We start from the raw sequence: 13,917 nt of genomic DNA, 5'->3' as shown, positions 1-13,917 counted from the left end.
GAAGATGTAGTTTGAGAGGAGAGATGAATATTGAATTTCATTAAGTAGATCAGGTAGCTAAATACTTATAGTTCTATCCATCTGGAGCTCGGGGAGATGTGGTGATGTAAGAGTAAATGCAGAGCTGAATTGCGTTTAGTATGCGTTATCTGCAATAGGAAAGAAGTGGGGATTTAGTCGCGATTTCGGTATCTCATTGGCTATTGTGGATCTTGAATGTGATATCTGTTTTAGGCATGCCCCACACTTAACAACTCAATTATGAGATATTGACAAGTTATATTCCCTATGAAATCATTCAGGCTTGTCACTTATGCAATATGTACTCGCAAAAAAAGAACCATCACGAACTACCCAGAAAATGACCCGGATTCGGAGCCGAAACAAAAGTAGCATGAGGAAAGTACATGGCCGATCCATGCAAAAAGGCTGCATTCCGATCAATCCACACCACTATGCGGTGAAGTAAACCGTTTAAACCAAGTGCATTCAACCCTCCTCTCATTCCGATAATCCTCTCAAGTCCCTGCATGTGAATATTATAATTCTCCAAACTACCGAACATGGCTTCGTAGCTTGCCATTTTGGCAATGGCGCCTATGAGAGCATCGTGTATGAAGTCTGGTCCATGGTGGTGCTCTAGACAGTTGTTTATGGATATTATGGCTTCGGAGCGGAGGCCGAGAAGGTTCATTTTCATGGTACTCGGCTTTTCTTGTAAAGAGGCGTAGTGCGATGCTGCGAGAAGCATTATTACTGAGAATAAGGCTGGTTCGGTCATTACTAATGGGAACCAGCTTGTTCTGAGAAGACCCCTGTTTCCTGGCTGGTCTAGTTCAGGGATGTCAACGGCCATATGTATTAAATCTAAATGGCAGATATTAGATTACTGGATAGATAGATTATACTGAGAAATAGACTTACAGTGATCGACAAGTAACGGGGTCCAAGTTTGGGTAGACACAGGATATGATTGGAAAGGATCAACTCGGAGTCCGCCTATTTGGGGTGATAAAGAGATTTGGTTTAGAGACACGAGTGAAGAATCGGACTCGGAGGTATCCGGAGAGTCTGTGAGATTCACATTTTGAGAAGTAAGTGGACTAATTTGTTCGGCTGTGTGTGGCGGGCGCTTGGGCTTGGGCTTGGATTTGTTTCGATCTGTGTATTGCTGCCATTGATAACGGGTTATGTGGGATCGCACTTCGGAATCTTTGGCTAGTTGAAGCGCGTCTTTGGGTTCTTTGACGTTGATGAAGACGAACTTCATCGCGGAATTCTCATTATGGTTTTTTGATGGAGAGCTTTTTTACGTGGGGTTTGTGAAGATGTGATGGGTCGTTGCGGCTGAACTCGGTCTCGGATTTACGCTTTTTCCCGCCACGTCTTGTTGTACTTACCATGGAGTCGGGATGTATGAGGTTTCAGGCGAGTTTATATGGGCCATGTTCCAGATATAATGGAAAGAATACGAACTCGGAAACGGTCTGAAGTGATCCATTGTCATTGAATTGTTGAATTTTGCGTGGGGGAAGTATGACTGTTAGAACGAATGGCTGTTAACTACAATCTCCCTCGTAGATTAGAGTTTAGATTTCGAAAAAAATAACAATTCTTGTTCATATTTTGATCACTCCGTATAATACATCAAATTTGTTGTCCGCGGTAAGCTGGGCTTATTATGCCTCCAAAATTCCTGTTTGTCGGGTATCACTCCAGTGCAAAATCATGCAAAATCATACTTTTCGAACGCCTTCTTGAATGCTGCCGCATCAGACTCTTCCTCTTCAGCGGTCTGTGTTGCATCCTTCCAATCCATCCGCTTATCCAGCTCCAGTAGCTTTGCCATCACACGGCGACCAAACTGGAGATCAAAACGGAAATCTTGTGACAGTTCTAGCATGAGCAACTTCTCTTCCCCAGATACCTCGTCGCCTTCGGGAGATTCGTCTGCTTTCTCAGAAGGATTCCAAACCCACAACCTAAAGAAGTCACCGGCTTCCTCAGAACCCCTTGACTCTGATGCCGGAATGGTCGTGAATCGTGGGTATTTGAGGTTTTCAGCTTCCACCTTGAACGCAGCATCAACAAGTCCGCTGCGGATCATATCGATTGGGACAGGAAGAAATTGCCAATGAGTGTGAATACCGCCTGAACGACTCACTTCCCAGGTTACAGCGCCAAGTTTACCACCTGAGCGGTCCATTACCAATTTATGGAGCGCAGAGCGATAGCGCTGCATCTCCTTGTAGGTAGTTTCACGAGACCCAGGTTCTGGAATGGAGTTCAAGGTTGGAGAGTGGGTGAAAGGGATGATGAGCATGTGGCCTGGGAAGCCGAGAGAAGAGAAAAAGTCGGTCGGTGGGAGCGGGCCCTTCGCGGTTGTGAGATAGCTCTCCTCACCGATGGATGTGATCAATTGAGTAGCAATGTTGGGATTAGATAGACAGAAAAAACATTGATCAGGACCTGGGGGAGGAGCCTTTTCACGCTGGCGCTTGCGCGGGCGACCTTGGTTCTCATCTGTAGGAGCAAATCGTCGAAATGATTCCTGTTGGCTCGGGAGACCCTTCCGCTTAGCCGCGGTTCTGGAAAGGGGCGATGCAGTTACTCCAGCTGGGATCGTAAGAGGTGGCTCAGCCTTTGGATCCAGTGAAAAGGCATACATTGATTTTTGCCTCGATCCGAAAGTGGCCAGTGATATGAAACGAGTCAATGGTTTGACATCAGGGCTGTCTTCTGTCGGCATGTGGAAAAAGGGTTCGCGTTCATAGAAGAATGCGTCTGATGCTGCAAAATGGTATTTTGGTCTCAAAGTGCCACATACATCGGCCAAACACTGAATTTCGGCAGGGCGGACGCTCTCATCCTTTGGAGTCCCCACCTTGGAGCCTGTTTGGATTCCCTTGGGCCATTGATTGGTGATTAAGATATCTGCGCTGTGTGTACCGAAGAGCGAACGAGCATCAGGCTCGGTAAATGTCGTTTGAAATCTTCCAGTGGCAAAGCTTTGCGGTGTTTTTGAGTCCGCAGTCGCTAGTGTGCCACCGAGAGCAGCGATGCGAATGCCTTCTGAAGTCTTCAGAGTCCCTCGTTTGCCCAGGAAATACAGATTTGGGCAGACCTCGTCGTCTGCTTCGATCTTCTCCACTATCCGAGTTGGAAGGGGTAGATCGCCAACTGAGAAATATGTTGGCAGGGGCACACCAATGTTACCGTTGAGTAGAGCTGAAATTTCGTCCAGCTGAGCCTCCGTTGAGCAGTCTCCAAACAGATTTCCCACAATAATTGCGAACGCAAAATTTTGTTTTGCTTGCAACTTGGCCAGCTTTGTGAACGCTGCCTGTAATTGACAGTTGACAGAGCCCAGAACGACGCTATGTCCACTTTTAGCATTCGCTACACCCATGTATCAGAGCGTACTTACATTTTTGAAGCCATATTGAAAGACGTAACCTGGTCCTTAGTGGACCAGAGGGGCGTTTAGGAGAAGGATTTCTTTCTGAAAGATACAATCCACCACGCGCCAACTTCACAAATGCTTTTGGCTTGCAATTAGTTGTGAGGACGACCTGGCGCAAGATTAATGCGATCAAATAGTAATTCTCGCCAGGATGCGCGGCGCATTTCTCAAGGAGCTTGGGCCACCTCGTGACAACGCTAGTCTGTATATGGACTAGACCCACTTTGTGTCGGAATAAACTAGCCCCGGCGCCGGCCAACTTTTTTTGTATTGAGCATGCGGGCAGAGAAAAAGTTCCCCGAATATCATTCTCGTTGACCTTGTTGCTTGTCGATTCCGTCAAGATGGTGACACAAGGCTCACGGGATAAGCACATCAAGCGCACACAAAATGGCACAAAAACAACGAAACACCATCGATGGGAGCCATTTTCTCAGCGTATCGCAAAGCTCAAAATCGACCCGATCCACCGAGTCCGCCGCGCCAGCTTTGGCGAAGATGAAGGCGAAACAACGTCCTATTTTCGGTCTGCCCTCGATCATTGGGTGGACATGAACCTGTCCGATAATTTCTCCGAATTCTACCGCCGAATCAATAACCTCTCTGAGAGCCTCGCCCAAATCCTGCACCATGAAGATAAGATTATGGGCCTGTTGGTGGAATTTATCGAGAAGAAGGATGAACACTCCATGGAACCGTTGCTCAGCTTATTAGCTCAATTTGCAAGAGACCTTGGTGTTAGATTTGAGAAACACTTTGCCGCCTCCGTGACCCTGGTGGCTTCCGTTGCTGCAGGCCATCCCAGCTTTGAAGTCGTGGAGTGGAGTTTTACCTGTCTGGCATGGATCTTCAAATTCTTGTCTCGTCTGTTAGTTCCAGACTTGCGACAGCTGCTGGGCATAATGACTCCGTATCTTGGAAAGGAGCGCCAGAAGCCATTTGTGGCTAGGTTCGCCGCTGAATCGATGTCATTCTTGATTCGCAAAGCAGGACTCGTCTACTACAAAACCCCCGCCTCCCTCGAGAACGCCATCAATTACCTTTACGATGATATCTCTAAGACAGCCGAAGATGGAAACGACATCGGGAGTTATAAGGAAGGATTGATGGTCATGTTTTCTGATGCTATCAAGGGTGTCAATAATGGACTTCACTCGAACGGCATGGATGTCCTTCGGTGCATTTTGGATCGCCTGCCTCCTGCCAACGAGACTCGCAGCATTCCATCTGAAGTTATATACGGTGTGGTCACCAACCTCATTCACCATACCACACCCGAGACATTTGGTCCTATCCTTGACACAGTCCGGGAGTTTATCGACAATCGCTCTAAGACCGCCGAAAACTCCAACATCCCAGAATGCTGTCGATTAATGCTCATCTGTATTGCCACCCGAAAAGGTGTCCGTATCCGAGATTGGAAGTCTGTGCATATAACTCTGGTATCTCTCTTACAGCAAGTGTCGAAGAACTCCGAAAAATTCACTGAGGCGACCCTCCAACTTCTCACAGCAGTTGCATACGCTCTCCAGGTGTCACCAATGGATGAGATGCTTCGATTTATCCGCCCTATCATGGACCTGGTGTCTACAGGTGCCCTCCAGAAATACTTCTTGTTCTTCTGCGCCACGTTTTCAGAGTGGGGATCGGAGCGATTCCACAGTTTGCTACTTACTCACTTCCGGACGTTCATTAATTCTTCATGGCGTGAACGGGAGTGGGAGACGTGTTTGACACTACTTAAACTCAGTCAGACTGGCTGCATCACTCCCGAAACCTCCAAACCTGGCTATGTTACGTGCCCAGATGGTTTGAAATCGCGCATCTCCGCCTCCTTAGAATACCCTACTAATGATCAATTCGGATTGAATGTCTTTGTCAAACTCCCCGCGGCTATTTCGCTGTTTGCTGACTCAGATTCACGATCTGATGTCGTGAAGAAACTCCATGCAAATATTGTGTCTGCCTTGAGTGATGCCTCTGGGGCTATCACCGAGACAAATGGTGCCTCATTTTATCTCGGGCAAGGTTTCAAGACTTATGTTGAGCTGGCTTCACAGTCTCAAGAGCTTGATCTGAGCCTTTGGAGTGGCATCCTGACAGCGTCGTCGATTTTCTGCCGTTTGCCTCTTTTCCTTGAGGCTGTCAATGCATTCATTGCCTCTACTCCCACATCGGCTGATTTGGAGTCTCCCGGAGTTGATGAATTTGCCAATAATCTGGTTCTCAACTTAGCCAGTCCTTCACACAGACTCAGGCTTGCATCGCTTCAAATATTGCAGGCGCTAGTTGTTCGCATCAATAAGGATGATTCAGCGCCGATTGATCTAGCCATTGAGGTAGAAGAAAGCCCTTTGACTCTTCAAAGTGCTAGAACTCTTGCGATGCACGTCCGCAAGTTAGCGATGTTTTATCCCCAAGTCGCCCCTCGAAAGTGGATGGCTACCATGATCCCTTACTTCTGTTTCGGTCTTTTCTCGAAGAAAATGACACCTCTCTGGGAAGATTCTGCTGCGGCTTTGAAATCCATTAGTGAACACCCTGAGGGAGAAAAGATTGTTTCAGCTTTATCTATTCAGTGGCTGCAGGAGCGGGACTCTAGCGCCACCGACGAAGATGCGCCAGATGATGACGCAGAAAACTATGCTGCTGCTGGACATTTTGTCTGTTTCAATGTTGGGAAAGTTGAGGGCGTCATTTCAGCCAACTTGAAGACCCTGCAGAATCCGAGTGCAATCCTGTCAAAACAGTTTAACAAGGACCACGAGAAAGCCAACCTTGTTCCTGCTTCCCCCCGCAGTCATGCATTACTCGTCCTGAATGCGGTTCCAAATATTGCCGAAAAGCATTCACGGCAGATTGTGCCTCTTTTCTTGAACTGGGCACTGAATGATGACCAGGATGATAACGCCGCAGCCAATGAAGACGAACCCGAGTCTGTAAACGTCCCAATTAAATGGGGTTTCAAAGATCGACTTTCTTTCCTCGCCCTCTTCGGTCAATTCCTGAATCCCAGAGTGCTGTTCAAGGCACCCGAAGTTCATGATGCTGTTCTGGGGCTTCTGTGCCACGGTAACTCTGAGATCCAAAAAGCTTCTCTCAAAGTTATTTTCACCTGGAAGAACTCGCACGTCACCCCTTATAAGGAGAATCTCCTCAATATTCTGGATGAGACGCGATTTAAGGATGAGCTAGCACTCTTTGTGCGTGTTGGTGGCGAGGACAGCATGATTGAACAGGAACATCGCCCGGCCCTGTTGCCTGTGCTCCTTCGCTTGCTGTATGGCCGAATGATCTCCAAGGCTGGTGCAAGCTCAAATCAAACCGGACAAGGTGGCAGACGCAAGGCCATTCTACGTGCTCTTTCACACCTCTCTGAAGATGAATTCGCACTCTTCATGCAGTTGTCATACGGCCCTCTTGCGGATGTGCACGTTGTTGAGGATAGCAAGACAAACAGTGCAGCCTTCTCGGAAGAGATCATCAGTCCCAAACGACAGCTTGGTCTACTCAAGATGATTGATACAGTCTTTGATACTCTTAAAGGCAGAATGGCTCCCTATACGACACAAACAATGAACGTTATTCTTTATTGTTTGGTCCGAGCGAGCAGGGTCCTTAATGATGAACGCAGTCCAGACTCCCTCAGTCGTGAAGATGAGCGCCTCTCGGCTGTCTCCCATAGCATTCGCCAGTCTGCCATTCGCTGTCTCACCCTGGTATTTTCTACATCAACCGATCGCAATTGGACACCGTATGTTCAAATCATCTTCGATGAAATGATTAACGCCAGACTTGACCAATTCCCTATTGAGACTGCCCAAGGTATCTCCGGCCTGCTTCGTCTGTTCCATACATGGGCCTCTGCCCCCAGATCTACCTGGTACCTCGTACAGCACAACAAGGAGGTGCTAAATAAGGTCATTGATTGTTTGAGTGTCGAATCAGCGCGTGATGAAGTCAAGATTTTTGTTTTGGATGAGATCCTCACCCCATTGGTTCGTTTGGCAAGCGGAAAGAAATTAGAGGAGGATGAAGAGATGTCAGATATTCCTGCTGAGGAGATTCGCTCGGAAGTGCTTTCGCCCTACCTAGAGCATGCACTTTCTACTCTTGGTCATCTCCTGAGAAGAGGCCCGTCAAAGCCTGTGCTATTTTCAGGTGTGACTGCGCTGTCCCTCACTGCGCCTTGTGTTGAGTCCTCTGGCGAGACATCTAGCCTCATTAGTCTTGCGACCTACCTGCTGCGTCAACCTCCAGACCGTGTCAACCCCAAGACCAAGTCTGGTCTTCTCAAGATTTTGGAGCATTTCCTTCCCCTTTACAACCCCAAGGAAGACCCTGCGCTCTCTGAGCAGGTCTTTGAGGCTGTCTCCGGTCTGTTCGACTATTTCAAGGATGATATTAACAGAGAAGTTTTGGCCAGAGTTTTTGTGGCTCTTGCTGCTCACGACGAAAACATTGTTGAGGTAGCTAGCCTGTGCGCGGATCTGAACTCTCGCTCAATGAAGAGACTCGAGCCAGACTATGAGCGCCGTCTTCAAGCTTTCAGAAAGGTTAATGACACTCTTTCTCAAACTCTCAGCGCCAAGCAATGGAGGCCTCTTTTGTACAACATGCTCTTTTATGTGAAGGATGAAGAGGAGCTCGCTATTCGATCCAGCGCATCGTTTGGCATCAAGCGTTTCATGGATAAGGCTGCCACTGAGAGTGGAGTGGAGGAATTCGAAGCTCTTGTTACTGGGGTTCTATTCCCATCGCTCCAATATGGTCTTCGACACAAGTCTGAGTTGATTCGTTCTGAGATTGTCTCTTCCTTGGGCTACTTCGTCAAGTTGAACCCCACCCGGCCATCTGTACAAGACATGCATGGTCTTCTGATGGGCGATGACGAGGAGGCTTCCTTTTTCACCAACATTCTTCACATTCAACAGCATAGACGTCTGCGTGCTCTCCGTCGACTGGCTGGCGAAGCTGGCAAGGGACAAATTCAACCAGAAAACCTGGGCAAGATATTCTTACCTCTTATTGAGCATTTTGCGTTCGATGAAGCATCTGACGAGAGTGGGCATAACTTGATTGCTGAAGCAGTTGCAACAATTGGCTCGGTGGCCGAATACCTAGATTGGGCGCAGTTCCGTGCCAATTTCCGCAGATACCGCAGCTACATGCAAAGTAAGCCCGATATGGAGAAAAACATTCTCAGGCTTCTGGGTCGCATGTCTGATGCGCTTTCTACGGCAATGAAACAAAAGAAGGGCCCAACCGAGCAAGTGGATGATGACCCTGATGTGATGAAAGACTCAGAACCAGAGCCAACCAAGTGTACACTTGCCAAAACAGTTCCATCTCTCGCCCAAGTCTCGAAAGAGCTTATCACAAATTTCATTCCTTTCTTGACTCAGTTCATCCATCAGAAACAAGATGCGGAGATGAGTTTACGTCTTCCCGCTGCTGTCACGGTAATCAAACTTCTCTTGATTCTCCCCGAGCAAGATATGGCTATCCGTCTTCCACCTGTTCTTTTGGATGTCTGCGGTATCCTGAAGAGCAAAGTACAGGAAACTCGAGACACAGCTCGTAAGACATTGAACGATATTGCACTCCTGTTAGGCCCGTCCTACTTTGCCTACATTCTGAAGGAATTGCGAAACACTCTCCTCAGAGGTTACCAGCTCCACGTTCTGTCCTATACCGTTCACTCCATGCTTGTGTATACTACAGATCATTTCAATCAGGGTGATCTAGACTATTGTTTGGATCAACTTGTTGCCGTTATTATGGATGACACATTCGGTACCGTCGGCCAGGAGAAGGAGGCTGCGGAATATATCAGCAAAATGAAGGAAGTGAAGAGTAGCAAGAGTTACGACTCCATGGAGCTTCTCGCCAAGAACGCCACTATTCATCATCTCTCAAGCCTTGTTCGCCCTCTCCAAGCACTTTTGCGTGAGAAACTTAATTCCAACATCGTCAAAAAGCTCGACGAGCTCATGCGACGTATCGGCATTGGTCTTCTGAGAAACCCTGCTGCTGAAAGCCGCGATTTGCTCATGTTCTGTTATGAAGTCGTCAAAGAGTCCTACAAGGAAAATACTGACACTAGCAAAGCAGCTGCTCCTAAATCAGAGGCTGAAGAGCGGTTCTTGGTCAGACTTCAAGGAGCCAAGCGAGGTGAGAAAAGAGGCACGACATCCTCTCACAAGTACAAGTTGACCCGTTTCGCCCTGGATGTTCTTCGTGCTATTCTCAATAAGTTCAATTCCCTGTCAACTGCCGCAAACCTGTCTGGGTTCATGCCAATTGTCGGTGATGCGCTTGTACAGGCCCATGAAGAGGTTAAAGTCTCTGCAATGCGTTTGCTGTCCACGATCATCAAGCTTCCTATTCCTGAGCTCGACCAGAATTCGAATGTGTATATTACGGAGGCCGTGAAGCTTATCAAAGAGTCTCAAAGCACAAACTCCGAGGGATCTCAAGCATCGCTGAAGCTCATCTCTGCTATGATTCGCGAAAGACATACCACGAAACTCCGTGATGGTCACCTTACATACTTGCTTCAGCGCTTGAGTGCTGATATTGAGGAGCCCGATCGACAAGGTATCACATTCAATTTTATCCGTGCTGTCATGTCGCGTCAGTTTATTGTGCCAGAAATGTATGAACTCGTGGACCGGATTGCAAGCATGATGGTGACGAACCAAACACGCTCTGCTCGAGATCTCGCTCGTGGCACCTATGTTCACTTCCTGATCGAATACCCGCAAGCTAAGAACCGATGGTCTAAGCAGCTTGGCTTCCTTGCGAAGAATTTGGACTACAAGCATCAAGAAGGACGCCAGTCGGTCTTGGAGGCGATTCACTTACTTCTCTCGAAGACTGGCCAGGAACTGGCCCAGGATATTGTCAGCACGTTCTTCCTGCCTGTTGTACTCGCCATGGCCAATGACGATTCGCCAGAATGCCGTGAAATGGCCGGTGCCCTGTTGGCGCAATTCTACAGTCGTGCGGATCGGGAGCAAATGAAGACCGTCTTGAGCCCTCTGCATTCATGGCTGGAGCAAACTGACAACATGGCATTGGGTAGCATTGGACTACAAGCTATGCGAATCTTCTTCGAGGCTGAAGAGACGGAGAAAGAGAAGGAGGCCAAATTTGTCGTCAGCATCCTCCCCGATTTGATGGTCCCGATCCTTGGAGACCACGAGAATGGAAACTGGGAGGCCCTTTACTTCGCCCTGCAACTCTTCACTAAGCTCTGCAAGACCGTTCCCTCGCTCGCATTGAGCCCTCAATGTGCATCTATTTGGGCTGCTATTCAGGAGTCCCTCTTCTTCCCTCATGCCTGGGTCAAGACCTGCGCTGCCAACCTTGTTGGTGTGTGGATGGCTGATTTGGCCAAGACTCATGCTGCCGAGGGCTACAATGCCCTTCCTATCGCAGGAAGCTGTGGTCTTGCTGTCGACAGAGAGTCCATGCTTCGTCTTATTCGCGCCAGTCTGAGTAGTCTTCGCACCCCTGGTGTCTCCGAAGAGCTAGCAATGCAAAGTGTCCGCAACCTTGTCTTCCTTGGTCGCTGTGCGGCCCAAAACGGACTCGAGGTTCAGAAGAGTGTCGCCGAAGAGGACGAGTCTGAAGCCGAAGATGAGGACGCAGGCAGTGAAGCCGATGAAGACGAAAAAGAAGCCGAAACAACTGCCTTCGCACCTGTTCGAACTGCTATTGGTTACATTTTCAAACAAATCTCCTCTCTCCTGCGCCGCGAGGTCATTTCAACCCGGCCAGAGGCTTTGATCCCCAAGACTGCTACTATTGCTCTGCTCGCTACACTCACCCGTCATGCCGAAGCTGAACACATTCTACCTTCTATTCGCGTCATTCTCTTGCCACTGCAACATCTCACGGATACCTCCATTCCCGCGCCACGATCTCGTGATGAGATCTTCCAAAACAACTATAAGACATTCGTTGGTAATTGCCACGAGGTCTTGGATACTCTCCAGAAGAAGCTTGGTACATCCGAATTCATTGCTGAGATGGCCAAGGTGCAAGAGGATATCAAACGACGCCGTGAAGGGAGACGTTCTAAGCGCCGCATTGAGGCTGTTATGGAGCCCGAGCGCTATGAGAAGGACAAGAGGAGGAGGAATGACCGCAAGAAGGAGAAGCGCAAAGAAAAGGGACTCGAGCACCGCAGCAAAAGACGGGGTTGGTAGATACCCGCCTGTAGTGTTTTGTTTTGATGATTTTTCTTTTCATGTGCATAAAAAAAGCTGGCGTTTGGAGATTTATCCTTTCTGTTTTCATGTATATACCTGGAATTTCATTTTGTACAGGCTAAAAATTCATCTGTCATTATCAACATTCTAAAATTATTTCTGCCTTGCGTATTTCTAAGAATTTTCATTGAATATTTGCATCTTAGCTTGGTGGTTTCATGCTACTACTAGTAGTAGTATCCTCCCGTTATCAACATTTTCGGTCACTAGGAATATGGCACTAGCAACTCATTCCATTGCCGTAAGAGTCAAGGAATAAGTTGAAAAACCGGAACAGCACAATTGACAATTCAAAATGCTGGGGAAGTCAAACGTAATAGATGGCAGAGGTGTCCACGGGTCCGTAGTAATATCGTCAACTTAGTGTTAGAAAGCATTAGTAGTATAAATATATGCTCTCAGCCTTTGACAACTCTTCAGAAAGGCGTATCGCAGTTTCAATAAGGTACTTCTTGCCAGCGTTTATACGGAATCCCTCCTTTCGCATGATCTCTCCCATTCTACTGGCAGTTACGTTGCCACAGCTGCCCTTGTCGCGCGAAATCCGCGGGAAGCTCCACGCCAGGCTGAGTACGAAATAGAAGAAGACGAGGAACGTGTGGTCCTCGGCACGGTCAAGGTTATGGAGTCTACCTTAGATGGCGAATGGAACAAAGCTATATGCAAACCGAATAGTCAACACAATGCCTTTGCCTTTGCCAAGCAAAAGCAACTTGCCAATGGAGAGAAGCGTGTACGTAGCCTGCTGAGCTTGTACATAGCCAGTAAGGGGTATGCTCAAATAGCACTTCGGGTGATTCACAGAGTGATCTTGAATATCTACGAGGAGATACAAAGAAGCATTCCCTTGCCGTGGCCATACGGAACTGAAAGCAGTGGATAGCTTTCCAAAGAAGAAACACATACTATATTTCCATTGTTGACTTCATACTAGTAGTTCAAGCTGGGTTTCCGATCCTGAATTGACATCCCAGAGAGCCTAAAATGGGTGTGATGGTTTGACTGGGTCGAGGCGTACAGCTGATAACTGTATTTCGCTCTCGGGTTCCTTGATAACATGGACAAATTATACACAATTTGACAGATGATTATTAATATATTGATATCCAAGGGCATCCAAGGCAGGTTGCTCTATCATGCAAACAAACGATCTATACTTTACAAACCCCATAAACCCAACCTTCCTCATGCCTGGAACCCGCCATGCCAAAAGTGGAGAGTAGCATAATGTACATTTTGTGACAACACCATATTGAAACATATAACAACAATGGACAGTAGCCCAATCAATAAGTCTTCGCAACACATAAGAGCCTATACGGGTTCTTCTGAATCATTTCGAAGTGAACCAAATCAAGAAGACTCTGTCTTCGGCTTGTGTGGAAAAGTTTTGACAGTTCCATCATCCCAAAACTCCATATCCCCATCTGTGACGCCATGTGTAACTGCCTGTCCCTTCTCCTTCAGTAGATCCTCGAGCGTAGTACCCTTATCGAAGAAGATTCCAAGGTGATCACTAATCACGTGTCGGTTCTGGCAAGATGGACACTGGATTAGAACTGTGCCGCGATGATAACCTTGTTTCGACATGCGATGTGTTGATCGCTCGCCACACGGCTTGCAGGTGAAAGAAATTTTGTATGCCTCTTCGTTCTTGCGACGCTCTTCATTTTGTTGTTCGCGCTCCTCCTCGGTTTCGGGTTGCTTAGGATCGGAGGTAAGGGGTGATGTAGAGTGCTGGCGAGTTGCGGGGAGAAGCACGAAGCGTGGTTGAATAGAAGGAATTGTAATTCGAGTAAGAGATCGCGGGCCAGTGAGCTTTGTAGAGAGAAGGCGCGTTGATGTGAGGGATGAAGTGGGTTTTGCGGAGAGAGGGCGCAAAGCGCGGAGGGCATGGGAGCTAAATGGGCGCATTTTGTTTGTTTCGGGCCTGTAGCTTGATAATGATTGGTCTCGTTGGTATAAATGGTAATGAGTAAGTGTTGTATTGACCTTCGTTTGAACGTCAATCTATCTTCAAGTTCATATTGAACGATGGGTCCGGAACGGATAAATACCCTTCCGGCGCTCTCCTCCGCGGAGCGTAAAGCGCTGAAGTGACGTGTTTGTCAACTCTTTAAAGCCTCTATATTCCTATGAATTTCGTCAATCCCTTTTTGTCGTGATACTATCTTC

General features: G+C 47.7%; 5 protein-coding genes across 5 annotated transcripts; 2 read left to right on the top strand and 3 right to left on the bottom strand.

Moving 5' to 3' along the window:
* Positions 1 to 343: 343 nt before the first annotated feature.
* Positions 344 to 1,270, bottom strand: N7478_002345 (uncharacterized protein; the record flags this gene model as incomplete). Its single annotated transcript, XM_056918559.1, has 2 exons — positions 344 to 867; positions 925 to 1,270. The coding sequence occupies 2 exons, from the start codon at positions 1,268 to 1,270 to the stop codon at positions 344 to 346; spliced, it is 870 nt and encodes a 289-aa protein (XP_056781717.1).
* Positions 1,271 to 1,726: 456 nt separating this feature from the next.
* N7478_002344 (CwfJ domain protein) lies at positions 1,727 to 3,441 on the bottom strand (the record flags this gene model as incomplete). The annotated part of the gene is made up of 2 exons (XM_056918558.1): positions 1,727 to 3,377; positions 3,428 to 3,441. The coding sequence occupies 2 exons, from the start codon at positions 3,439 to 3,441 to the stop codon at positions 1,727 to 1,729; spliced, it is 1,665 nt and encodes a 554-aa protein (XP_056781716.1).
* Positions 3,442 to 3,807: 366 nt separating this feature from the next.
* Positions 3,808 to 11,679, top strand: N7478_002343 (uncharacterized protein; the record flags this gene model as incomplete). The annotated part of the gene is made up of 1 exon (XM_056918557.1): positions 3,808 to 11,679. One exon carries the CDS (start codon positions 3,808 to 3,810, stop codon positions 11,677 to 11,679), a length of 7,872 nt encoding a protein of 2,623 aa, XP_056781715.1.
* Positions 11,680 to 12,037: 358 nt separating this feature from the next.
* N7478_002342 (uncharacterized protein) lies at positions 12,038 to 12,612 on the top strand (the record flags this gene model as incomplete). The annotated part of the gene is made up of 3 exons (XM_056918556.1): positions 12,038 to 12,081; positions 12,163 to 12,475; positions 12,547 to 12,612. The coding sequence occupies 3 exons, from the start codon at positions 12,038 to 12,040 to the stop codon at positions 12,610 to 12,612; spliced, it is 423 nt and encodes a 140-aa protein (XP_056781714.1).
* A 483-nt stretch (positions 12,613 to 13,095) lies between these two features.
* On the bottom strand, positions 13,096 to 13,656 carry N7478_002341 (DNL-type zinc finger protein; the record flags this gene model as incomplete). Its single annotated transcript, XM_056918555.1, has 1 exon — positions 13,096 to 13,656. The coding sequence occupies one exon, from the start codon at positions 13,654 to 13,656 to the stop codon at positions 13,096 to 13,098; it is 561 nt and encodes a 186-aa protein (XP_056781713.1).
* Positions 13,657 to 13,917: the final 261 nt, after the last annotated feature.

Source organism: Penicillium angulare (assembly GCF_028827245.1).
Source record: "Penicillium angulare strain IBT 27051 chromosome Unknown utg000003l_segment0_segment0, whole genome shotgun sequence".
NCBI classification, from domain to species: Eukaryota; Fungi; Ascomycota; class Eurotiomycetes; order Eurotiales; family Aspergillaceae; genus Penicillium; species Penicillium angulare.
Note: the sequence above shows the minus strand (reverse complement) of the source record. Positions and strands in the feature narration are given on the sequence as shown.